The following is a 26,337-nucleotide window of genomic DNA, read 5'->3' as shown; positions in this document are numbered from 1 at the left end:
CAAGTAATGTCAGTGGAATTGAAATAAATGTATTTTGCTGAAATAATTATGCTAAAAAGACAACATATGAAGACTAAAAGGACTAATAAGACAATACCATCCAGAGAATCCTTAAGCCTCACGTTTAGGCATGTTATTCATTGCAACTCTACTGAACAGTCTAGTGAACATCATGAAGTAACTCAACTAATACCCAGAAAGAATAAGGATTAATCTTATCCATCTCTTTTGAAGTTCGTCTACATATGAAATAGGGAAACTGAACTTAATGAACCACAGTATTCCAAACCAGGTCACAGGAGAGCTCTAAGTCCCCAGCCATCCTGTTTCTATTTCCTGATTGGTCTGACCTCCAAGCATTACGGTGTTCAACCTTCCCAATTCACGACCTCCTTTATAACATCTTCTGAGGTGGGCTTTTAATTAAAATAAAAACTGACTCCCAGAACTTTCTAGAATTATGCACAGGGCACCCCACTTTTCTTAATGTTTCAAAACACTCTGCTCAAGAAATGTAGTTTTCAGAAAAGACCCGTTATAGTTACACTTCGAATTAAATGTGGGCCATAAACTTGCCCAAGTGTTAACACGATGGCATTACTCTAAGAAAGCAGATTTAAACAGACATGTGCACGAATTTCAGAGAACTCTTACACCTCAAGAATGTGCATCTTTAAAACAAAAAATATTAAAAACCTAGGAAAGATGAAAAGTTAAGTGCGCTTACACTTCACAGGGTCAGCTTTTTCTCCGCACCACGCTGGCAAAGCAACGACAAGCAGACACCACTTGGGCAGCGGCCCCGACCCTCAGCCTCCAAACCGCAGGCGTCCACTGGCCATAGGAGTCCCGGAGTCGAGTTCCCCACTAGTTCGCATCCAGCCAAGCCCGCGGCCACTTCCACGTCGCTGCGACCCACACAACTCTTCAAGCGATTTAAAACTGCTCTTCATTCACCGCAAGCACAAACACACACTAACACCCACACCCACACCCACAAATACGCTCTTCGCTCATCGCGCGCGCGCACACACACACACACACACACACACGATATTACTAAGCCCCAGACAACCAAGCCACCAGGGAAGCGGCGAGCTCTTGCGAACGAGGAGAGGAGACGCTTTTCGGTCCCGCCCCGCCCGGCACCCACCTGCAGGCCGCGAGCCCGAGGACGGCGGCGCCGGCGCCCCGTCCTCGCCAAAGACGAGTTTGAAGTCGAGCTCGTCGTGGGCGCCACAGTTTGCAGTAGTCATCGGCGTGGCCCAGGGTGCTGCGGCTCCTCCTCTGGCGGCGGCGGCGACGGAGGCGGCGGCAGCGGCGGCGGCAGCTCCTCAGCGCCGCTTCATGCCCGGCCGCTCGGGCCAGGAGGTCGCGGCTCCGCGGCAAAGTTTCCGGGCAGGGACCGTGACACCGAGCGTTCCGTTCCGAACTTGAGAGCTGGCCGCGCGCCGAGCCGCACCAGGAGCCGCCGTCACAACCCGTCGCTGGTGCCTAAGCCGCCACGGTCGCCTAAGCCGCCACGGTCGCCTTAGCTGATATTCCCCGCCCCCCAACAGCCGCCTCAGCCAGCGCGCTGCCGCGCAGGGCTGCACGACTAACCCCGCCCCCTACCGCGCGCCCATCAGAGCGTGCTGCGCATAGGCCACTAGCGCCCCTGCTAGCCCAATGGCCCCGCCCCATCAACGGCCTACCGCGTGATTCCCTCTCCGGGAGAAGGAAGTCACGTGCATAAGGAGAGCTGGATAACCCCAGTATCTCTTGGGAGTTGTAGTTCGGCCGCTATCCTTTCCTCAACTTCTAAACCAGGGCCCTACACCCGCGTGTGAGGCGGATAGCCCTCTGTTATTGGATTGAATGCAATCCAATCCACTCGCCAATTGAAGATCCCATTCCTTACTGGGCAGAGCTCACGTCGAATATGGTTATGGCTTCGGTGAAGGGCGGCTGAAATGTTACTCTAATGGCTGGGTTTGGGGAAGGTGTCAGGGCCCCGGAGGGGTACTACGTGAACGCCACTCACACTCTCATCCCGCCACCCCAACCCTAATGGCGGAGCCTGGGGTGAGGCCCGCTGAGCTTCCAGCTCGGTTGGGGCGGAGTCCGAGGAGACCTGAGCTGCGCGAGGAGTCCGGAGTCTCTGCTCCTCAACGAGGCAGATCCACCCCTTCGGGGCGGGGCCCGCTCCCGGTAGCGGCGCCTTTGTCCGCGTCGGCTAGCGGGCAACTACTCCCTGGAGGACAGCCAGCGCGTTAGAGGACTCGGCAGAGCCCCATGGGCAAAGTCTGCCCGTTGCTGTAAGCCGACTGAACCAGAAAGCCCGTCGTGAACTCGCACCACTCACGGGCTCGGAGACCTCAGCATCCCGGTGCACATCCGTGAAAGGAGGGCCCGATACCCAAAATGAGTGGTTTGTTAGTGGAGAGGAAGTGACACTGTCTGCAGAACTGTTTTGCGCTCTTGGTTCCTCCCCAGCGAGACTGTCTTCCCTTGAGACCCAAGACGCCTCCTCCTGGGCTTGGGGTGGAAGCTGTGCAAGGGGACGCTGAGCCTGGATTGTTTACTTAGGACTCCAAGAGGCAGGGTGGACTGGGAGCTCGAGAATTGGGAGAAGGAGCGGTGACCTACTTCCCTGGCTCTAGGCCCCAAAGGGCACAGTATCAATAGAAGCATGTTGCGTAGGAACTCAGGGCACTAGGTCTCAGCCTTGGGTGCAGGTGCAAAGGCCCAGGAGCTCTCCCACAAAAAGGAGAAGAGGGCAAAGTGGAGTGCTTTGCAGAAAGGTTTCAATATATGGACTGATACCTGAGCTACCAGGGAGCCCTAGGGAAGGCCTAACTAGGCCTCAAGTCAGGAGGACAGGTAATGTCCAGAGCAGATAAAATGTTCATCTTGGATTGGACAGAAAACTTTTCCTGCTGAGTGCTCTGTACCCATACCTGTGCTGAACCTAGGAAAGCAGAGATAAATTAGTCTCCCTTCAGGAGAGGGGGAGAGAACAGCAAATCTATAATCACTGTGTGAAGAGATTAGGCTTGTGCCAGGATCTCCAAGAAGGTTCATAATTCCACTGGGGTTACAGGGCCTCCACAGGACTAAGTAGGAATTGGAAAGATGGCCAAGAAGTGAGGAAGATGGTTCCAGACAGAAAACAGATTGCCAAAAACTTAGAAATCAGAAAGCACCTGCAGTGAGCAGAAGCCAAAGATAAGGCCAGATGAATGGGCAGAGTGCTGCAGGCCACTACAAAGTACCTAGATTTTATCCTGAGGGAAGCAGGGAGCCATAGAAGGGTTTAGAGCAAGGAACTTAACATATTCAGAATTTTGGATGAATTACTGAGTTGTACTGGGGGAGGGTGAAATTAGGGGTAGAAGAAAATAACAGGTCAAGGAGAGGGAGCCAATGGCATTGTGTGGGTGGTACCCTCCTAATGAGCAATTTCAGGATGTCTTGTCCATCACCACCCCCGAACTCCCCCCAACATACTTTCCAGGTTATTTATCATCTGGATTGAGAAAATGGTCTTTACCTAGCCCCTCTGCCCTCCAAACAAGGGACCCAGCTAGCCAGGCCACAGAGAGTGCAAGAGGGAGACCCTGGACCTATCAGCCCTACCACCGGGAAGGGACCAAAGAAGCTGGAGATGGTTTGAACAATTCACCAAAGCATCCATCTGTGTGTCTGTTTTACTCATCTGTATTCCCAGCCACTGTGCACCTGGAGAACACTTAGAAGGGGTCATTTCCTGGGAAGGCTTATGGGCTGGAGAAAACAGAACTCTAACCTAGATTGATAAGGGCTAGAGCATCAGTAGGCACTGACTGTAGGAAAAGTGTCACCATCTTTGTAAGAAAAGCAGCAATGGCTTAGAGCTCTGCAAGGTGGGACAGAGGTCTACCCCACTCACTCACACCAATACCTGAACTCTCTCCACTCCTTTTCCTCAGCCAAGGCCTCCCTATCAGCTCTTCCTCAGGCCAGCTCTTCCTCAGTCCAGCTCAAAAGCTCTTTTAGATGGTAAGAGGTCATCTGACCTGCCTCCAGCCTTCTGAGGGCGCTGTGAACCAGGAGGCCAGGGGACCAGTGCAATGGGACTCCTGACTGGTGGACAAGGACTATGGGGATTGCTATTCACCCCCTTCTTCCTCCTCTGTGAATTCCGGCCAGGCCTGAGACTTAAGAAAAGCCATTACTTTCATCAGCTGCCATAGGCCTGGACCTGAACCCCACTGCTGAAGGCTCTCCCATGGCCTCTGAGCCATGGGATGGTACAGCTTAGCCCGGCAGGGCCCAGCCCAACCCCTTTTGTTCCACATTAGGGAAAATAGGAGCTTTGGAGGAAAGTCAGAGTTTAGAAAAGTTCTTTCTATGCCACATATCCCATGCAATAAGCTTATTTGAGTCTTCTTTTGTGCCTGTTCCCTACTCCCATGCTGAGGCTGGCCATAGGGAACACGAGGACTGCCCTTGAGCAGCTCTCAATCTGGGCAGAGGCAATACCAGCCAACTACAATTGACCAAAGTTGTTTGCTGAAGTCAGCACAGGGTGCTGAGAAGACAGGGTCAGCATTTTGTCCTCAGATGCCAGGCTGAGGAGTTTGGACTTGATCCAGAGGGGAGTGGAGAGCCATGGAAGAATTCTGAACAGGACTGACACTTGGAAGGAACTAAGTGTGCAGGGCTGGAGGGTTAAGAGATTCCCCACTCATCTTTTTACATTTTCTTTCTTTTTCTTTCTTTCTTTTTTTCTTTCTTTCTTTCTTCCTCTCTCTTTCTTTGAGAGAGAGAGCATGAGCTGGGGAGAGGGGCAGAGGGAGGGAGAGGGGGGGGAGAGAGAGAGAGAGAGAGAGAGAGAGAGAGGATCCCAAGCAGGCTCTACACTCAGTGCAGAGCCCAGCATGGGTCTCAATACCATGACCCTGGGATCATGACCTGAGCCAAAATCAAGAGTCAGACACTCACTTGACTGAGCCACTCAGGCGCCCCAAGATTCCCCACTCGTCTTTGCACAAAGTTGTCTTCTTGCTGTGACCTTTGGAAGATGCGCCACCCTCTCCAGCTTTATTCATCCCTCCTTCTCATGTGTCCCCAAAATGTGATGAGCTAAGAGCAAGTCCTCAATCTAGGTGGCTGGAGTGGATGACTACGTGTTGTGGACACTAGCCCAGAGAGAGGTTTGGGCATCTAAATGGCCTTAGTTTAAGGTGGGCATGGTGAGAACAATTAAGTGGAGCTTTCAGACCCAACTGGGCCCTCCCAATTGGTCCCAGACCTTGGGAAGGTCACTGTGAGACCATGGCAGGCATCATTGAGGTATGCTAAGATGAGACCATTTGAGAGCCAACATATTCAACCAGGAACTTTGCCAGACATCCTCAGTTATGGAACATACACTAGCCCCTCCCTCACCTGCTCCCCTGTGAATGCCCCTCTCCCCAGTGCTTTTCCTGGGCCCTCTAAGTCCCCATACTCCAGCCTCTATCTTAACAGCTGACCTCTACCTCACCTCTCCTTCTCCATAGCCCAGAAATAAACCTGACGCACCAAAGAAGGGGCTTCCCCAGGGAAACTACACTGGTGGAAGAGGCCTGAGGGTACAGTCCAACCCCACAGGAAAAATGGATCTTAAGACTTGGTATTTGGCTCCCATAGGATCCTTCCATAAGCTCTGACTAGCTCAGGATGCCTGGGGGTCCACTGGGGCCTCTCTGTCTGCCCTGTTCCAGTTGGGATATGAGGAAAGACCAAGGGGCATTTTAACTGAGATAGTTTGTGAGAAAAGTCAGAAACTGTGCCTAAAGCTTGATGGTTAAGACTGCAACAAGCCTCAGTCTGTCTCCTGGGTGGGGCTCCTTCTCTTGGAACACTGGTCTGGGAAGCTAGGGCATCCCCAGCATAGAGTGACCCCATTAGCCACAGAGTGCCCTATCATAGGCCTATTTATCCTCCAGTCAGCCTCATGCAGGCAGAGCAGCTGATCTCCCTCTCAGAGAGGGCCCTTAGGCCCAAAGAGAACTAGAAGTGACTTGCCCAAGGTCAGACAGCAATGGGCTCTGGGAGGCAGCTGGTAGTGCAGTATCCTTATCTGCATACAGAGGAACAAGTGTACAGACAGGTGCAGCTCCAGGACTGAAACAGAGGCATCGCCGCCTGATCCCAGGCCACCAGGGCCAGGGGCTGCTGGCTGGCATAGGGGCCTGACCCTAGAGACATGGGAGAAACATGGCCTTGGCCTAGAGGGGAATGCCCCTCCCTACAGCACTTGGAAAAGGGGAGGAGAAGTAGTGTGTTTACAGTGGAGGAAGCGGGGGTGGTGCAGGGCAGGGACCTTTGGTCAGAACGCCCCTCCCAGTAAGAGGGGGAGGCCCCATGAGATGTGGTAGCCGTTTGTTTGCTTCTCACTGCCAGGAGGAAATTAAAGAGAATCTGCCACTTCCTTCCGGCCCAAGTGGGATAGTGGGGGCTGGGGGCAAGCAGCGGCGTGGGTGGACAATTTTAAGGGACCCAAACTGCTGGCATCAGCAACCTGTGTTCTCAGTGTCCCCTACCCAGAGCAGACACCTCAGCAGGTCTGAACTCCAGCCAGCTGGGGGTCAGACCCAGGACCTGCCCAACGTATCTGAGCTGGTCCCTCACTAGGGTACCAGATACCCTAACTGTTCCCCAGATTCTATAGCACCTCTCATCAAGAAAGTCAGTTGATGGGCAGTACCTCAGGTTTGCCATCAGTAGAATGGGCTTCTTGGGCCTTTCTGGCTCAGCCCAAGTCCAATGAGCATTAAAGGATACACCCAACCCCCTACTTCCAACCAGATCCATAAGGATGGGTAGGGGATATGTTGTTGGAAGCTCTAGCTCTGCACAGAGGGTGGGAGTGAAATAATTATGCCAGGCCATGAGTCTGTGTGTGACAATGCCCAGGGCTGAAGCAAGTAGCCATGGGTAAGGGTAGAGGTGTCTTTATTGCACTGTACCAATGTCAAGTTGAGGAGGTGCCACCCAAAAAGTTCCTGTTTTCAAAGAAAATACTGAGGTCACTAGGAACTTGGCCCTGTTACTCAGATCCACCAAAGAAGATGTGCACCCTAGGAACCCTTTGGTTCAGGCTGATGGACCAGGCCAGGACCTCTTAACTCCTGCCAGGAACAGTCAGCAATTTGTCCAATGGCATCAGGTTCATGCTTTGCACCCACAGCCAACTTACGGCCAGGCCCCTAAGGGGGATGGCCAAGGTAGGGACAATGGTCACCAGCCTTCCAGGGGGCTCTCTTCACCACTTCCCAAGGCCACAAAGGGCTTCTTGCACAGCTTCCCAGGCACTGCTGGCTCCTGAGCTCTGGGACCCCCAGGATCTTGGTCAGGGGCTTCCCGCTTGCGCTTGTGCAAGGAGGGGCTCTCTTCACCCAGCCGACCTTCAGGGAGGCCCCGGCTCCGCAGACAGACGATGGCCGCAGCCTGCTCTGCCAATTTCTTAGACTTGTCCCTGGGCAGATGAGGTATGGGACAATAAGGCAGGTAGACAGGCAGGTTGGCTCCAGGACTAGAGGCTGGAAAGGCCTGACTCTACACACCCTTGACAAAGATTCTGACAAAACTGAGGAAGGGGTCATTACCCAGGGATGCCACTGCCCAGGTACACCATCCTCCCCAAACCCTCTTACATCAATGTTGGGTATAGGCCCCTCATCCCAAGCCCCAAGCCCACTGATGAGGAAACTCACCACAAGGTGGACTGGTACTTTTGCTCAGCAACAGTCACAACAGAGCAGAAGAGGCGATCCAGGGGGCGCTGAACCTGGTGCAAAGAGAGCAAAGGCAACAGGGATGGCTACATGGGGACAAGAGGAATGAGCCCTGGGGCTCACCTGCCAGGATCACAAGGAAGGCAGATAAAGGAAGTACTTCCCACCTAAGTTAAATGAAGGCTACTTATATCACATGCTCCTCCCTAGCAGAAGTGCCTGGGCATCTGCCAGGGAAGAAAGACAGATACACAAACAGGTAACGACATTCCAGTATTTCAGGAGTTCAATCAGGGACCTAAGCAAAGGGCCATCAGAGCCCTTAGCTGCGCGTGACTATGGATCCTGCTTCTACTGACATCTGGATGGGCTAGGTCACCCAAAATGAGGAGGAGTTCACCAGATGGCAAAGGGGTAAGAGGCGGCAAGGATGTGGCAGAGAAGGTACACTTGGCAGAGTGACCAGATGATGTGGCTGGACAGAGAGCAGAGTGGATGAGACATGAAGCAGAAAGGCATGTGGGGGGGCCCTGTGCTCTGTGTTGAGGTGCTGGAGCTTGATCCCAAAGGCACTGGGGAGAGGATGAGGACTTGAGCAGGGAGGCAGAGGTCAGATTCGCTTTGGAAAACTCACTCTGGGAGAGGGGGACACAAGTCCCAGAAGGTACAAGTTTAGAGGTCAGAAGGTCAGTCCAGAAGAGACAGTGCAGCTTAAATAAGACATGGCCGTGGGGACCAGAGGAGGTGAAGCAAGACTGTCTTAAAGTTTCCACCAAGGGGCCTCAAGTCTGGGGCCCAATTCTGTGCCCCAGTGGCTAAGGCCTGGTCCAAAAACATGTCTAACTTTTAGGTTTGAGCATTCTTCCTAAGTAAGCCAATAGGCCCTTTCCAGAGAAGTCTCCCTTGTCTAAGCAACACCACTGGCAGGGACTGGCCCAAGCAACCCCTTACATAGGCCTCAAGTTCAGTGTTATGAAAGTGGCCAGAATTAGACAACAGGCCCACTGACACAGAGAAGGGGCTATCATATCAGCAACTGGTCTGGCCGCCAGCAACCAATGCATATTGCAAGCCCACGGAAGACAAAGCCAGGCTCCAGCCAAGTAGTCTTGGGTTCAGGGTACAGGCTATGAGTGTGTTGGGGGTGATGACATCGGCCGTGGGAGCACTCTAGGGCCAGGTGCAGGACCTCACCGTGTCATACACAGGCTGCGCCAACTTCTCCCTCCGGCACCACTCCAGCAGGCACATCTTGGGGGTGATCTGGGGTGAGTATGCCCTCCTGGGAAAAGGAGAGGAAGGAGTCAGGGCTCACCCACCATCACCACCAGGCTTCTGCCTCAGGATTTCTGTACTTATTCCCCTGAGCTCCCATTTCTGTTCCACCAGTGGGGTGGGGCCTCAGTTCTGCCTAAAAGGAAGATGGGCTTCAGCATGCTTGAGGAATTGCGATAGGATGAGAAATCCCAGCACTCTGAACTCTAGCCTGGAAAACAGCCTTCAAAAGCCAAAAAGGAAGGTCCAGTTTGCCTCTTAAAACAAGACAGGAGGGAGTGGGTGGTGGTTGGGAATATAGATGGCCACACAGCGGTCTCGGATCTAGCTTACTACCCACCCTTATCATGTCCCCTGAGTATCAAGATGATCTGTTTCTGCCTTGGACACAGTGTACTCTTATTTCCAGAGTCAGAGCCAGTCGGTGATAGGGTGACAGAGTGGGAGGCACTATGTTCCAACTTCCCACCAGGAGCTCTCCCCAGATATGACTGACCAACTATGCCCACACTCCTTCCTCCCAAGCCCTTCCAGACAAGACTGGCTCCCAGTATGGGCCCAGGGACCTGAGAAAGGCTCAGATCCCAGATGGCAGAAGACAAGGATGAGGACCTTACTCCAAGCTGAGTCACACTCTGAAGGAATAATCATCTTGAGGCTACTTCTGCCTAAAGAGGGAACCACAGGGCTGGTATGGGGCAGTGAGTATGGGGCAGTAGGTATGGGCAGGGGTTGCACAGCCAGATGAGAGCGAGGGTACCACTGCCTTGGAGGCAGCTAGATGCTCAGGGCCAGGGGAATAGCATAGAGCAGGAGACAAGTTCTCCATCCCAAGTTGTGGGAGGGGGTGGATCAAAGAAAAGGTGTTTAGTCACACTTGAGACAACATGCACACCCCTGACAGTGCTGCCTGGGCTTTTTCAGGGGCTGTGTTCCTCAAAATGCCATCTCTGGGACACTGAAAAATGAGAACGAGTATCCAAACCCAGAAGACTTGTAGTCCCTAAGCTTAGCATTAACCATGTACAGCAGCCAGCTGAGGGCACTGGCCCCAGCCAAGCTGAGGCCAAGCTGCAGACCTACCGGTCAAACTTGACAGCCATCTTAATGATACCAGAGGTGTCTTCAGCTGGTTCCCCCGCTGCCTCTGGGGTCCTGGCTAAGAACTCAGCCCGCCGGGCATTCAGCTCTTGTGTCATCTCCTCATAAAAGGCACCAAGGCCAAAGGCCTCACTGTGGAGGGATAAGCAACGCAGTGTAAGTCCTTTAGTGGAATCAACATCTAGGAAACTACTGCAGGTGCCCAGGGCCTTGCCATTGAGAAATGCCCCTCCTCCCCACCGCCGCCCCACATATATATGAAAACACCACTGAGATCTAGCCATCAGGGGGTGCCTCCTACCTACCCCTGGGATCAGCCTGGACTGGCAGAGAGTGAATATGAGCCTCTGGGGGTGGACACTGGAAGACAAGCTGGGGTGGGTGGAAAAGGCTGTAAAGGTCACCTCTACCACCTAAGCCCAGACTCTCTTCCAAAGAAGAAAACACATGCAAGTGACCCTAGCCAACAGTGAGTGAACTGACCTACACTGAACAAGCGCCTGGCTTATGCACAGCCTCATCCTCATGTGGACCCAAGGGAGAAAGAGACAGAGGCCACGACCACTAAGTGGTTCCCCACTTCCTGCCCCAGCCACAAGCAGTTAGGCCTAGACTAAACTGAGGTACCATCAAGAGCTACAAAATTATACTCTTTCTCTTGAGCTCATTAGACACCTGAGTCAACCCTGGTTAAGCTATGTGGGATAGGGACTGAACCAACACCACAAGCACAGGGTTGGGAAGAGTCTTCTGGCAACTCTTTTCCCTGCTAGGAAGCATCTTGAGGATCAGAGGGTATTTGTGAGGATGGGTGCCTGGGCACAAGCATGGTTTAGAAAAGTTTCTTTGATGGGGCACCTGGGTGGCTCAGTCGGTTAAGTGTCCGACTTTCAGCTCAGGTCGTGATCTCACACTTCATGGGTTCAAGCCACACTTCGGGCTCCGTGCTGACAGCTTGAAGCCTGAAGCCTGCTTCAGATTCTGTGTCTCCCTCTCTCTCTGCTCCTCCCCTGCTCATGCTCTGTCTCTCTTTCTCAAAAATAATAAACGTTAAAAAATTTTTTTAATTAAAAAAGAAAAGTTTCTTTGAGGAAGGAGGAAGCAGACAGCCAACATGAGGAGGAGAGAGCATTCAGGCAGAAGACCCAGTTTGAGTACAGGTGTGGGCCTGGGGAAATAGGTAAATATGGAGCCAAAGGAACAGGTACTAGGCCACGTTGTGAGGGGCCCCAAAGGTCAACCACCTGAACTGGAGCTACATGGGGTAGCCTCCCAGACTGCAAAGTGATGGGGTGTGGGCACAGGCTCAGGCCAGGGGCTCAATTCCGACCATTGGGTCTTGATGGCCTGGTGTGTGACAGATCTGTTACTGTGAAAGTCCCTTCCTCCCCAGGAATTCCCAAGCCCAGTCCCCAGATTCCTCCATCCTACTGGCACTCTAGTTCCCAAAATTCTGCTGTGAGATCAGTCCAGAGATGGAAATTTCCAAAGGTTTCTTAAGTATCCTATTCTGTGAGGCAAAACTGCATCACCACCCCACTCCAGTACATCCACCTCCAGAAGCTGTATCCCTGGTCCCCTGATAGTCAACTAGGGCTCATAGTCAAGTCTGGGCAACGTCTGCAAGTAATTATGGACAGCCATTGCCTCTCTCACCAAATTTCCTGGGAAGACTGGGCGGCATGGAGCAACCTTCCCTGGGGCGACTCCAACTGTTCTCGTAGCATCTGGCACAAGCAATACTTGGTGTTGGTGTAGTGGTTTTCATACTGCACAGCCTGAGGGAAGAACCAACATGAGCCTACTTGCTGCCCAGGTTCTGAGGCCTGAGCTATGGCAGGGAAAGGGCCTCCAAGAGGGCATCAGAGGTATGCTTGCAGATGAGGTAGTGTGACCTCATAAGAAAAGCCACCTCCATCCTGGCCATTTACTCCTCCTGTTAGTGGCACAACGCTCAAGAGTCATAGCTGAGGGTCAGGAGCATATTCTACTGAACAGCCTGACAGAAGTCCAGGTGTGTGGGGACTCCTTCCTGCTTCAGCCACCATAGGCTACCACAGAGGACCTGCTGCCATTCCAGGGCAGGGAGGAGGAGCAAGTCAAAATCTGGTGCGACAGGAACAGCACCAGGACAGGGGTGAGATTCTTCTATCTCTAAACACAGTGTAGAACAGCCTGTCTCCAGTCTACGGCCATACCACCCTGAACGCGCCCGATCTCGTCTGATCTCGGAAGCTAAGCAGGGTCGGGCCCGGTTAGTACTTGGATGGGAGAACAGCCTGTCTCCAATCTCCCCCGCCATGGGTAAGGCACAGCACAATGTGCCAGTCGTGTTCACATGTTACTTGTCACTTCACTGAGCTTCACAAGCGTGAGGTGCAGTTGTTACCCCTACTCCACAGACTGAGAAATGCAGCCTCGGGAAGCAAGCTGACTGCACAGGGATACCCAGTAGAAGCCTGCCTGGCTGGGCAGACAGAAAAGCAGTGAGTGGAGGGTGCCCCAGCCTCTAGAACACCCTCCCACCCTTCGCCCCCTACACTCTTCTAATCTCTCCACCTAGGCCTGTATCTTCAGTAACCGGGAAGGTACCATGACATGCTGAGGACAAAGCAGAGATACGTTGGTAAAGCCCCAGCCGGTGGCAAGGCCTTGATCCAGCTTGTCAGAAGGCACCTGACTAGACCAGCAGCAGCCCTGCCTAAGCTTGAAAGCCACTCCCCTCCTTCAGGACTACAGCTCTTGAGAAGCTGCCAAAGGATGGACTGAGCAAGAATGACAACATCACCTTTTACCCAGTGAGCAAGCTCAGCACAGCTGAATGTATCTTCTCTGCTACAGACTTGCTACTCAGGTGGAAGAGCTAGATAGGCGACCTAGGCTAAGGCAAGGTCTCTAGCTGACTCAGGGTACTGGATGGCCTGGTGGTCACAAACCTGCCCAACAGGACACCTGGAACCCAGGAGATGAGGGCTGTAGTATCAAGCTGGGGAGGCTCTAGGGACAGAAACTGCCCATCTTTGGGCAGTTAGAAGCCTCAGGGCCTCCTACCATACCCAGCTTGCACAGTCCCAGGGATACCCACATGCCATGGCAGCCACAGAGCCAAAGGCATGGCCATGGCCTGAAGGGGGCATGGACAGTCTGAGGATCTGAGAAGCTCCTGACCCTCCTAGGAGGGTGCAACTCCCAGTATCGAAGAGGATGAGGGCTAGACTCTCTGCTCAGGCCCAGTGCACTGATGAATTAGAAGTCCACCGACTGTCTCTCTGCCTGCAGACATGTACAGCTAATCACAGAGACTCACACAATTCCAGGATTGTACCAAAGGGACAGGGCAGGTGAACTGGTCAAAAAATTCCTTTAGAGGGATGGGGCACCTGGATGGCTCAGTCGGTTGAGCATCTGACTTAGGCTCAGGTCATGATCTTGTGGTTCATGAGTTCAAAGCCCACGTTGGTCTCTGTGCTGACAGCTCAGGGCCTGGAGTCTGCTTTGGATCTGTGTCTCCCTCTCTCTCTGCCCCTCCCCTGCTCATGCTCTCTCTCTCAAAAGTAAAAAAAAAAAAAAAAGAAAATTAAAAAGAATTTTTTAAAATTCCTTTAGAGGGAAATGTTTCTGGAACTACAATCAAGCTCTCAGTGAGAGGAAAAAGCTAGTCCCTAAGGAGAGGGTTAAAGTTAGGCTATTCCCTAAGTCAGAGGTTAAAGCGTTCTGGGAATGAGCAAGAGAAGAGTTTTATTTTATTTCAAATAAGTCAACTCTACACCCAGTGTGGGGCTTGAACTCACGACCTCAAGATCACCAGCCACATGCTCCACCAACTGAGCCAGCCAGGCACCCCAGCAAGAGAATAGTTTTAGAAGTGATTCTGACGCATGACAAGATGCAAAGTCTCTGTACAGATAATCTATCCTCAACAATAGTTACAATGGCTTTTCTTAGCTGTAGCTGTTCAGGCACCAACCACTGGCATGAGTGTCTTCAGTGACACAGATCCCATTGTCGTTGTGCATGCGTGTATATGTGTGTGGAGGATGTGAGAGAGAAAGATTCACATGTTTGGGGCCTTAGCAGCATCCTGAATCCCAGGGTCCTTGATAGGACCTCATTGCCTAGAAAGCTTTAGAAGGAGGTGATGGTAGGGGTTGCCCCAGCATCCTCTCTTCACATTGAAACCAGGGAGACCCAATGCTACATTATAAGAACTACAAAGAGAAGGAGAGGAACAACAATGGCTGCTGGGGGGCTGGGGGCTCACCCAAGGCACCTTCTGCAGGAATGTGGCAGACAGTGAAAAATGTTTCTTTTGAAAAAGTGCATAGACGTACATATCGGATGTACTTCTGCATGACCTCCTCCAGGGGTCGCAGACCCTCCTTGAGGAAGATGGATGGGTTCCACATGGCGGCTCGGGCCACCATCACTGAAGAGGCTGCTGTGGCTTGTCGAAAGTCCTCTATGTCCAAATATTCTTGGATGTGGTCATGAGATCCTCCGCTGAAAGGCAACAGGGGAGTGAGGGGTATCCTCATACTAGCATCTTCAGAAAAAAGCAACTCCCAGGTCTGCTACTCATTAACCATGTGGCTTTGACCAAATCCTTCAGCTGTGAGTACTTTAGGAGACTGGAGGTTATAACACACACCCCACTATGGGGTCAGAAACACCAAGTGAGATAACACAGTGAAACAGCCTGAACCAGGCCTGGCACTTAACAGGTGTCTCAGAGATGTTACCTTCCTTCCCTCCTCCTCATCCTAAACGGTGGCTAAGGCCAGCCCAAATCTGAAGACATAGGTCTGTTAAGTGGATGCTGGGATCACAGAAAGATCCCCAGCCTGGAGCACCTATATACCTACTAACAGGTGGGTCAAAAACCACAGACACAGTGGTGATCATGAGAGGAAGGAAGGAGGCCCAGTTTGGTTGCAATTTCCCTTCCTGCCACCCCGAGGCCCCAAGGGCCCCCTTGGAAACTGCTCCATTTGCATCTGTTCCATTGGGGGCCAGGTGGCAGCCTCAATCCAGGCACAGCCTTATATGTATGGTGGGGAAGACCCTCAGGTGGCAGCAGCAGCAACAGGATCCAGGGTCTTGAGTACCCTACCCTCTCCACGCCAACCCTGAAACTCCTGGCCTGGGAACAACCAAGCCTGGCTACCACCCCCAACCTTAACTTGCTCCCTCCTTCCCACCAGGCAGGCATGCCCTTTGTCAGGACTTCGGGGCTTTAGAATTTCTGTTCCCATCTTGCCATCAGGCTCTATGCCATCCTAAGGTGCAAGGGTGCACTGGACTGGCCCACATGGCCAGCGCCCCAATGACAACTGGACACTGTCTTACTGCTAAGCCTCTGAGCTGGTCACTGGTACCTCAGAACTATCAGTCTCATTCCCTGGTCCTATGGCTGCCCAGAATGCTTGTCTGGGCTCTGGACTGTGACCTGCCTTATGCCCCCTGAGCCATACTTCTGTATGCTCTGGCTTGGGACTACTCACCCTACACCCTGCACACCTAACTCTGGGTGTGACATCACTTTTGCCTTGGGTCTGCTTCAGCGGCCGCTTTCTTGCTCTCCCTGTCTCCTGAACACTCCTACCCTCAACCCACCTATCAAAATGCCCTGGGACCCTGCCTACTGCACACCTACATCGGCCACTCACCAGAGGCTAGTGGACACAAGAGGTACTTTTCAGCTTCATGTCCAACCTCATTTTTTTGTACTACCCTTTTTTCCTTTTCCCTTAGGTCATTTTTTAATGCTAGCTCATTCCATTTTTTGTATGCCAGCTCAAACTTCTCTGAGTGAGGTGGAGCACAAAAAAGTAAACGATGAGGAAGAGAGGCTTACTTGGCTATGACAGGAATGGAGAGGGTTTCAGCAATGGCTCTGATGGCTTCACAGCTTACAGGGTGCTGAGGTCTTTCTTCCCGCTTTCTTGGAGATAAAGAAAAAAGGATGGGCTGAGGGCTGAGGCCATATCACAGTTCAAACTAAGGTTTACCTTAGCCAAACCCTACCATCCTCCCTACTGAACCTCAGGAAGGCCATGTGGCCATGAAGGACAGGGTTCTGGGCTGCAGAGGATGGCTCTCCATGACCTCTGTTGTAAGGGGCAGGAGCAGCAGAAGTCCCTGCTGAGAAGGCAAGTCCAGCCCTTGCAGGCCTGCAGGTGAGGCGTGGCTGCACAGGGCTGGTGTGGGTGGCCTGGCTCCCAAGGTCACACTGCCTTTCCTTGGCTTCCCTTCACCTGTGCCAGAGATGAGGGACAGTGCTATAAGAATGCTGCCCCTACTGTCCCGGTGCTGCCCTCCCCACGAGACTGGGAACAGCTGCTGCCCTCAGACTGGCCACTCCCACACAGCTGCCTATGCTGAGGCTGAGTTGGGCAGCTGATCCTGGGGAGAGGCACCTGGCACAGGGCAGACCCAGCAGGCAGGACAGGCCACAGATCATGGCTGTCACAACAAGCCCCAGAGAGGTAGGACCACAACCTAAGCCCTCTCTTTCCAAGGTCAACTGCAAGAGGTTCTTGTGTATGAGTGAATGAGTCTTAGAGATGCTGGAGTGAAGCCTGGTCTCAGCCATGCTCAGGAACAAGCAAGAGAGATGGTCAACCAGACAGCCCTTGCTCAGGTCTTGTCTGCGTGCATCTCCTCTGGTATGCTCCTCACCAAAAGGGTCAGGAGGCTCAACAAAAGCCTCAGAAGGCCCTGTCAACCCATCCTCACCTCTACCTCCCCACACCCCAGCAGCCCGTTTCAGCCCAGAACCCATCCTCAACAGTTTTGATGGCCAGTAAGCCCCTCTTTAAACTCACCCGAATCTGTCTTCCTGGTGTTTCCAACTACTGGTAAAAAGGAATAGCTGTATTTATTCAGAGAACACCATATGCCAGGCACTGTGCCAAGGCTATATATTCACAACCTCATAAAAGCCTCAAGACAACTTTATAAAGCAGAAATTATCTTCATTTCCAAATGAAAAATGTGATACTCAGAGAGGTTAAGTGATTTATCCAAGGATATACAGCCAACAAGCAGCAGAAATGGGAGCCCAAACCAGGCAGTCTGAGCCTAGAGCCTGCTGCCACAGGGAGGAGCTTGCATGTACACGTGTGTAGCCTTTCCCCGCCCCCTACTGGCTTCAGCCCACACAGCTCTCCTTTCCTCTTACACATGTTGGGAGTTAACATTTTCTCTGAAAATGCTGTCATAGACACATCCAGCAAAAAGTGGGCTGTTCCTATAAGAACCCTGAACCCAAAAGGAACATCACTCAGAGAAGAGAGGTCACTCTGGCCAAAGTCTGTTGACCTGGGATTCTGTAAAAAACTACATCATAGGGGTGCCTGTGGTTCATAGGGGTGCCATAGGCTCAGCCGGTAAGTGACCAACTCTTGATTTCACCTCAGGTCATGATCTCACGATTCATCAGGCTCTGCACTGACGGCACAGAGCCTGCTTGGGATTCTTTCTCTCCCTCTCTCTGCCCCTCTCTCACTCGCATTCTTTTGTGTGCTCTCCCTGACTCAAAATAAGTCAACTTTACCAAAAAAAAATGTACATCATGGACACACGGAACAAGTCTAACTGGGAAACCGAAAGTAGCCTTCAGCAACACCTCAGCTCCCAGAAGACAGCATATTAGCTACAGATACAAGAGCTGTTTAAAGTAGTCACTGTGACAGCTGGCAGTCCAAGAAGGGCAGACAAAAGAGACAATGCCATTAAAAGCAGAGCCATCTGCATGGGGTCATTTGGGGGAGAAGTTATTGCTCAATGTATTGGAAAGCAAATGAGATTCAGAGTCAGAGTTCTAATTCCACCACTTCCTGGCTTCACAGTACAACTGTGAACCTATCACTCAATCTCTACCATTTACACATCCTGAGGGTAGGGGCGTTTCCCCTTCCTCTTGTGTCTTTAAACTCAATCTTCCTCTGCTTCTCTGTCTCTAAACTCAGTGTAGCGTCTACCACCAGTAGGTGTTCAGTGAATGAAACAAAGAAAAATGCCCACCCATGAAGGGTTTAGCTGCCCTCAGGACTCAAAGGATATCAAAGAGCTAGGCAGAGGAGGCTGCATATGTATAAGAAAAGTTGGCTGTCACCTAGGGTCTGACAAAGGATTGTTACGATGGTTGAGGACTGCAAGTCAGTCACTAGATAGGGAACCACTCACCTCCCATGAACTGCAACGGCAGCAATGCCAGTCCTTTCTATCCGCTTCACAAGGCTCAGGGTATCTTCCAGCTGGGGAAGAGGACAGTCCAGGGTGGTTAGAGAAGCTACCCAGCAGGGGCGCCTGGGTGGCGCAGTCCGTTAAGCGTCCGACTTCAGCCAGGTCATGATCTCGCGATCCTTGAGTTCGAGCCCCGCGTCAGGCTCTGGGCTGATGGCTCAGAGCCTGGAGCCTGTTTCCGATTCTGTGTCTCCCTCTCTCTCTGACCCTCCCCCGTTCATGCTCCATCTCTCTCTGTCCCAAAAATAAATAAACGCTGAAAAAAAAAAATTAAAAAAAAAAAAAAAAAGAGAAGCTACCCAGCGAATAGCTGCCAGTTCCAAAAGTGAGCTCAGCCCCACTCCCTCCTCCAACCTAAGTCAACTGTCCTCGAGAACCATTCACCTCCTCCCAAAACAACATCCTTTGAAAAAATGGACCTTGAAATGTAACACATCATCCTTACCGAGGGCAGGATGCGAATCTTGCAGGTCACAGGTCTGCGAGTCCCTTTAACAAGAGTGCTGAGGATCTGCAGAGAGGAAAACACAAACACTTCTGGAAAAACCACCACAACTGCTCATACTAATTAACTCTGTTACAGACCTGTGCATTAGGCGCATACAGTGATGTATGTCAATTTCTTGGTAAAACTAGAAAATCTTTTCAATTTTTAAAAAAGTTTCAGCTTGGGGCGCCTGGGTGGCTCAGTCGGTTAGGCGGCCGACTTTGGCTCAGGTCATGATCTCGCAGTCAGTGAGTTCGAGCCCCGCGTCGGGCTCTGTGCTGACAGCTCAGAGCCTGGAGCCTGTTTCGGATTCTGTGTCTCCCTCTCTCTGACCCTCCCCCGTTCATGCTCTGTCTCTCTCTGTCTCAAAAATAAATAAACGTTAAAAAAAATTTTTTTTTTAATAAAAATAAAAAAGTTTCAGCTTAACATACTCTCTCCTCCAAAGGATTCTGAGGCCTAGTCCTGGTTGAGAACACACGGCTGACAGCTTCATTCCTGCGTGAAAGCAATGTTCCCTGAGTGCTGTTCCAGGATCTACTGAGTGAGAGAGCAAGGAAGGTTTTACAGGTCCTAGGCCCTGTCCTCATATGCCTCTCTTTAGGTGAGTCAGATATACAGAAGTGAAACGGCAAAGGAAAAAACAACATATTCAACACATTATAAAGTGTTAATTTGCACAGTAATTGCAAAGGACTTCAAAGAAAGATCAAGAAGTCATACAGGAAAGTGTCAGAGAAGTGTCAAGGCCAGGTCACGTATGAATCAGAGATCAAGAGACATGCAGATGACAGTGAATGTCTGTGGCATTGCTATCTTCTTCCATTATCGAAAATTTCAGGCCAGGGGTGCCAGGCTGTCTCAGTCATACAGCATCCAACTCTTGATCTCGGGGTCATGAGTTCAAGCCCCACGTTGGATGTAGAGATTACTTCAAAATAATAATTTTTAAAAAACTTTTTTTTTTTTTTTTTTTAAATTTCAGTCCAGACAAGCTGGAGGGAAGGTGATCCCAAGAGCTCTCTTCTAAGAACTCACTGCCAGAAGAGCAGAGAGGACACCCACGCAGCTGGTGCCAGTCTTGGTTCTAGACAAGTGGGGGCAGCAGAGAGCGAGACTGAAAGAACCAGTCAAGGAGGCCTTTCAGGGACATTCTCTGGCAAACCACTCCAGAAGACATGAGACGAAGAGGCTGGGCTGACAAGGCACGTTAACAGATCACAGGCAAGACAGGGCCTGTTGGCCCAAGGACCAATGCCAAAGACTGGCAGGAAGGAACAGTCCCCAGATGCTGCCCCAGGAGGCATACTGGACCTGTGGTCCTAGGGTTACTCTGGCAGGCCTTAAGGGGGCAGCTACCCTTTAAGGCAGTGGGGGTGGGGAACTGCCAGATCCACTGAGATACACAATAAAAAAATTCTCCCTTGAGTCCTATCCCTCACGCTAACCGTAGCATATCTGGAAGGTTCCTTTGCTATTGTGGACTTAGAATCCCATAATGTTTGGGGTGCCTGGGTGGCTCAGTCAGTTGAGTGTCTGACTATTGATTTCGGCTCAGGCCATGATCCCATGGTTGTGGGATTGAGCCCCGCTTCAGGCTCTGCGCTGAGTGTGGAACCTGCTTGGAATTCTCTCTCCCTCTCCCTCTGCCCCTCCCCTACCCATGTGTGTGTGTGCTTTCTCTCTCTCTAAAATAAATACAATGAAAATTTTTTTTAAAAAAATACAAGAACCCCCTGATATTTGGTGACTGAAGCAACATGAGCTGGTTTGATCCAGTTCTCTGTTTTGCAGAACTTCCTTTGCTGTATTTCATCCAAGTAGCTCTAAGCACTTTCTTTGGTATTTCTGTTCATTTCATGTGCTTGTTCAGAATCAGGAAGGAAATTAGTAATCAAAATGCCCAGCCACCTGCAAAGGTCACATTAAGGGGAACGGGTGACGAGAATCTGTCTTCTGGCTAGGCCCTAGCATGAAACCCCCCCCAGGACTCAACTCTCCCAGATCCAAGTCACACCACCTGTCTCTGTACTATGAAAATCAGTGAGGGAGAAGGACCTGAGATAGGCTCATAACAGATAACACAGATAACACAACACATCTACCCACAGGCAGGCTCAACTCACCAGATCCACCAGCTGACTCAAGAAAAGCAGACTCTTAGCTCCCCTGGTTGTTGGGGAATGAGTAGAAAGGAGGATGGAGAGCATAGGCTTAGGTATCACTGAGAACCGAGTTCAAGTTCCGGCCCTGCCAGTTGTTAGCCTTGGCCCAAGTACAACATGCACAGGCGGATGCCCTGGGCAGCCACGGGGGTCAGATCTTGGAGTCCAGGGGTTAGAGAAAGGATATTACTAACTAAGAGTCTAAAAATAAGGTCCTTGGGGCACCTGGGTGGCTCAGTCAGTTAATTGTCCGACTTCAGCTAGGCCATGATCTCCTGGTTTGTGAGTTAGAGCCCCGCATCGGGCTCTGTGCTGACGGCTCAGAGCCTGGAGCCTGCTTCGGATTCTGTGTCTCCCCTTCTCTCTGCTTCTCCCATGCTCATGCTCTGTCTCTCTCTGTCTGTTGATAATAAATAAATGTTTAAAAACTTTTTTTATTAAACTAAGGGTCTTAACCTAGGAAAGATGTATCAGTGTCACCAAGAAAGATTTTTCAAAAGACTAATTAATACTTCCTCCCTGCCCCTATCTACCCCACGCCTATACAGAATTCTCAACAGATAGAACACCAAAAAGAGAAGAAGCAGAATGAACTGAGCAGTTTAACTCTTCTGCCTCATGTGTGAGACATGTCTTATCCAAAGAGGGGCAGTGGAGAAGACAGAGCCAACAGCCTAGGTAGGAGAAGCCAGAAAACTGGAGAATAATAAAGATGTCTGAGTGCATGTGTTGTGAAGCAACACCACCCCATACCGGGCCCTCTTCCCCAAGGGGGGGTGATGAATTTGACATCCACAGTTGTCCACATCCACTCCATCCTACACAGAGGGGTCTGACTAGAGGTTCCTAAGTACAGATGTCAACTGATTCGTAGCTAGACACTTCTAAACTACACCCAGGCACCTCTAAACCGAGATGCCATCAAGAGGGAGCACTGATATTGGCATAGGGGTCACAAGACCATGGCTCTAGACATTGCTCTGCCTGCTACTTACTTGCTATATAATCTTGGGCAAACTACTTTTATCTCTCTGTGCTTTAGTTTTATTATTGTTGATCAAATAGAGATAACAAATGTCTGCCCTATTTACTTCAAGGGGTTTGAAGAACAAATGGAATAAATGCTAGAATATATTTTGAAAAGGAAATTACCCTACAAACCGCAGGGATATACTATAGGTACTATATACATATATAGGCACGTTATATATATTACTACAGTACATAATATATATGTTACGTGTTATGTTATTTATATATAAGTATTATATATTATTATTATACATACAGTGTGCATATATATGTGTGTGTGTGTGTGTGTGTGTGTACCTATCTTCACGTGGAGAAAATGAAAAGGCACCAAGCCCCTCAACACATTGGTCTTCCAATATCCCAAAGACAGTGGGGCTGGAGGAATATATATGGTTGGGCTGCTGACACAGCAGCCAGCACAAATAATGGCAGCTTTTATTGGTGGTGCCCTATCCCAAGTTACTCTAGCCTATGAGAGGCACTAGAAGGTTTAAAGCGCAGACAGGGAAGCTGGAATGGAGGATGAAAACAAAGGAACTAAGAGGAGCAACAAGGAGAGAGCTGGTAGACTGACAAAGAAGTAAAAGGTGCATATGGCTTGGTAGAAAATGTCACCCCTACAAGCCCTGGCAGCTCACAACACGGTGACAAACACCAACCTGGCTGCAGGGCCTCATAAACCTGACTTCTGGAATCACCAAGGGAAGGGGAGCAGAGGCGACCAAGTTCAACTTGCCTCACATGACACTGGCCAGGCTGCTCTCAAAGACTGGTGGTGGACTCTGCCAGTGTGGAGGGGACCCACTGTTGCTCTCAGCAAGCCCGCTGGGAGAGGCCAACCCCCACCACCACTGGCACAGAGTCTGTCCACAATCTACAGATAGCCTGGCCTATGCTCACATGATCTTCTCAGAAGGTAGATAGGCAATACAGAGGAGCCTCTAAATGACTCCTTAAGCCCTTCAGCTCTCAGTTGACATGTCTCCAAGCCCCGGACTTTGGAGAAACTCCAAGGCTGCTATGGGTTCGTTCAGGGGTTCCCAAACCTGACTGTATGTCACAATCACTGGGAAGCCTTTCAAAAATTTTCCAGACTCCAGGGGTGCCTACCTGGCTCAGTCACTAGAGCATAGGACTCTTGATCTTAGGGTCGTAAGTTTAAGCTCCACACTGGGCACAGAGCTTACTTAAAAAAAAAAATTTTCAGGGGCGCCTGGGTGGCGCAGTCGGTTAAGCGTCCGACTTCAGCCAGGTCACGATCTCGCGGTCGGTGAGTTCGAGCCCCGCATCAGGCTCTGGGCTGATGGCTCAGAGCCTGGAGCCTGTTTCCGATTCTGTGTCTCCCTCTCTCTCTGCCCCTCCCCCGTTCATGCTCTGTCTCTCTCTGTCCCAAAAATAAAAATAAACGTTGAAAAAAAAAAATTTTTTTTTCAGACTCCAGGTGGAGTAACTGATAAACTGAGTCATTAAATCTTGGGGGAGGAGGGGTGCCTGGGTGGCTCAGTTGGTTAAGCGTCCGACTTTGATTTCGGCTCAGGCCATGATCTCATGGTTCATGAGTTCGAGTCCCACATCGGGCTCTCTGCTGGCAGTGCAGAGTCCACTTTGGATCCTCTGTCCTCCTCTCTTTCTGCCCCTCCCCTGCTCACGTGCACATACTCTCTCTCTCTCCGTCTCAAAAATAAACTAACATTAAAAAAAATCTTGTTGGGGGAGATGAGGGTGGGTGCATGTTCAGACAACTCTAGTTCACAAGCAAGTTTAAGGACCTCTATTTTCACTCCTGCAGGACTTACCTTCTCAATCTTGTCAGGGTCTGACAGCAGAGCAGCTCCCATTCCCCCCTAAGAAAAAGCACACAGAGGGTCTTCTTACACTTGGAGAAGGGTGGTCCCTCCCCAAGGTATGGCAACGTGGTGTGGCAACCTGGCACTCACAGCTAAGAGACCAAGCAAGGTTCACTGGCAATTAGCACTTCCCCTCAGCAAGAAGGAAAGCAGCAGCAACTAGGCTCACAATGCCAGGGATCAGAGTTTGATGAATTCTAAAAGTCATCACTCTGATCCTCTTAGCAAAATCCACAGATCTATCCAGAAGTAGGTTCTACAAAAATTGTTTTTCAGGAGTGCCCATTCCCTACTCAGGATATCAGTGTCTCAATAAGCTAAACCCCACAATCTGCCAAGCCCTTTAAAAAGCAATGAAGCATTCTCCCTTCAAAATGAGATCCAATGTACCTTCATCCTATCCTACCAACACTTGCTTTGGTACCACCACCGCCAGCAAAGCCACTTAGAGGAACATAACCTGCAAATCTTGTCCAGGCTCTTCTTCCCTGCCAGCAACAATGCTCCAGACCAGCATCAAACTCTAGCAAAAGCCCCAACTAATGGAAACCAACAACCTGAGGAGCTACTTAAATCCTGACATTAACAACACCGGTTGAGTTTTGATGGTGAGATTATTAGTGATTGGTGTTTTTTGTTTTTTGGGTTTTTTTTTGTACTTTTCTATATCACACAAGTTCTGGACAATGGTATGAATTACTTTAATAATCAGGAAACGGGAGGATCTCTACAACGGTAAAGGGAAAAAAACAAACCCAATAAATAAATCGCTTGTCAGTATATAGACTGCATGCCAATGAATGCTCATAGGATGGGCTCAGAAGTTTTAAGTTCAGTTATTACAGTGTAATTTCCTATTTAAGGATGACAGATTAGAATCAGAGAACTCTGAACCACCACAGACTCAGCCAGCCTGAGCTTGCATTTCAGAGGAAAATGGGAAAGGCAGAGGAGCTACCAGCCCTGGCCTACCTTGTTACAGATACAACCTTAGAGGCCTTAAGGAAAGCCCTGGCCACTCACCCCAACTCCGTGTGTCCTCACGCATGATCCGGCCCTTCCTTGGGTAATCACAGAATCTAAAATCCAGTCTTACTGGCCCTTCCACAACAATGGTTTTCTCAATTAGTATTTCCTTCCTTCCTTCCTTTCTTTTTAACTTATTTGCTTTTTTGAATAGGTGACACATTAAAAATTTTCAAGGTTCAAAAGGGAAAAAGTAAGAACTCTCCTTCCCTGAGGAATGGAAAACTTTTCATATTATGTTTTCTATAAGGCTTCAATTTTTCAAACATGAGAAGAGAGTGGCTATTCAGGTGGCATGTACTGGTATAGCACACTGGTAGACATCTGTTCTGACCGGTCAGGGCCAGTGCTGTACCAGTTGTTAGTTATTTTGGGAAGCACCCCTATAATGGGAATTTATTCCCTATGCCAAACCAAAGAAAAACTTGGTTTCCTTCCCCAGGGAAAGGCAGTGTTACTAGTTTCCTGTGTGTCTTTCCAAATACATTCTATGAAGAGAAATGTAAATATATACATAAATATTCATTCCCCATTCCTCATATATAAATGGTGGTATACCATATCTAATTTGGCTCCTTGCTTTTTCATTCCACAATGTGTCAGGGAGATTATGCCACTAGTTTAAACTCTGCTCCTTACATAACTCAGAAGCACAAAGGAGTAGTTAGAAGACAACAAAATATGGTCCCAAGTTTTCAACTCCTCATAGACAATTTCAAACCTCCATAATCCCTTGAAATAGCTGTCGACAAGCCCTGTGGTTTTCAAGCATCCAAAGATCCTTTCCCTCAAGTAGCCTTCTGCCCCCTGGCCTAAAGCCAAAGCCCCAAGCCACATAACTCCTGGGAGCAGAGTGGCTGACTCTGGGCAGTGGATCCAGGGGGACATCTGCTATGTCTACTCTGCAGATCCTGACCATGAACCCTGTGATAAGATTCCCAGTGGCAGCCCTGCAGTCAGTCCCAAGCTGTTCTTGTTTTCTGCCCCACACATGCTTTTCTTCCAGCAGTCCCAATCACACTGAAGACCAACTGTCCTCCTGGCTACTGGTCTTTCCTCCCTCTCCCGCAACCACTCACCCCACCTCCCCACACCCGGTCCGATCAATTGCCACCCAACTCCTATCAAATTCTACTCCAGTTTCACTTCTCCTCTCCCCATCCCTGGTCTCCCCTATGAACCCAGGATGTTCATCTCCTAAATCTGTGTTTCTAAGTATTTCTACACAGAATATATTTGGAAAGAGATAAGAAAATAGTAGCACTGGTTTCCCCTAGGGAAGGAAACTAAGTTTCTGATCACATGCCTTCTCTGTTCAAAAAGGTGAGAAATATCAAAAGTCCAAGTTCAGCTAATCTGGTCCTAACCAAAATTTACAATCCTGTGCTCCTCTGCTTTCTCTTTGTCTTCCG

At 50.3% G+C, this 26,337-nt stretch overlaps 2 protein-coding genes across 9 annotated transcripts in view; both read right to left on the bottom strand.

Moving 5' to 3' along the window:
• NFATC3 (nuclear factor of activated T cells 3) overlaps positions 1–2,150 on the bottom strand; it is a 138,844-nt gene extending 136,694 nt beyond the window's left edge. For 3 of the 5 annotated variants that reach the window (XM_045443234.1, XM_045443235.1, XM_045443233.1), the window contains exon 1: positions 1,154–1,594. In XM_045443234.1, coding sequence (XP_045299190.1) covers positions 1,154–1,256 — 103 coding nt within the window. In that variant the 5' untranslated portion in view covers positions 1,257–1,594. Of the gene's footprint in view, positions 1–1,153 lie in introns of all 5 variants that reach the window. The other 2 variants (XM_045443231.1, XM_045443236.1) reach the window with 2 other exon arrangements.
• Positions 2,151–6,946: 4,796 nt separating this feature from the next.
• Positions 6,947–26,337, bottom strand: part of DUS2 (dihydrouridine synthase 2) — a 51,053-nt gene continuing 31,662 nt past the window's right edge. For all 4 annotated transcript variants that reach the window (XM_045443247.1, XM_045443248.1, XM_045443246.1 and 1 more), the window contains exons 7-16: positions 23,849–23,896; positions 18,814–18,879; positions 18,309–18,379; positions 15,976–16,062; positions 14,453–14,621; positions 11,778–11,899; positions 10,104–10,253; positions 8,940–9,027; positions 7,725–7,798; positions 6,947–7,486 (exon numbers count right to left, since the gene is read on the bottom strand). In XM_045443247.1, coding sequence (XP_045299203.1) covers positions 7,249–7,486; positions 7,725–7,798; positions 8,940–9,027; positions 10,104–10,253; positions 11,778–11,899; positions 14,453–14,621; positions 15,976–16,062; positions 18,309–18,379; positions 18,814–18,879; positions 23,849–23,896 — 1,113 coding nt within the window. In that variant the 3' untranslated portion in view covers positions 6,947–7,248. The remainder of the gene's footprint in view (positions 7,487–7,724; positions 7,799–8,939; positions 9,028–10,103; positions 10,254–11,777; positions 11,900–14,452; positions 14,622–15,975; positions 16,063–18,308; positions 18,380–18,813; positions 18,880–23,848; positions 23,897–26,337) is intronic.

Source organism: Leopardus geoffroyi, chromosome E2 (genome assembly GCF_018350155.1).
Source record: "Leopardus geoffroyi isolate Oge1 chromosome E2, O.geoffroyi_Oge1_pat1.0, whole genome shotgun sequence".
Lineage (NCBI taxonomy): Eukaryota > Metazoa > Chordata > Mammalia > Carnivora > Felidae > Leopardus > Leopardus geoffroyi.
Note: the sequence above shows the minus strand (reverse complement) of the source record. Positions and strands in the feature narration are given on the sequence as shown.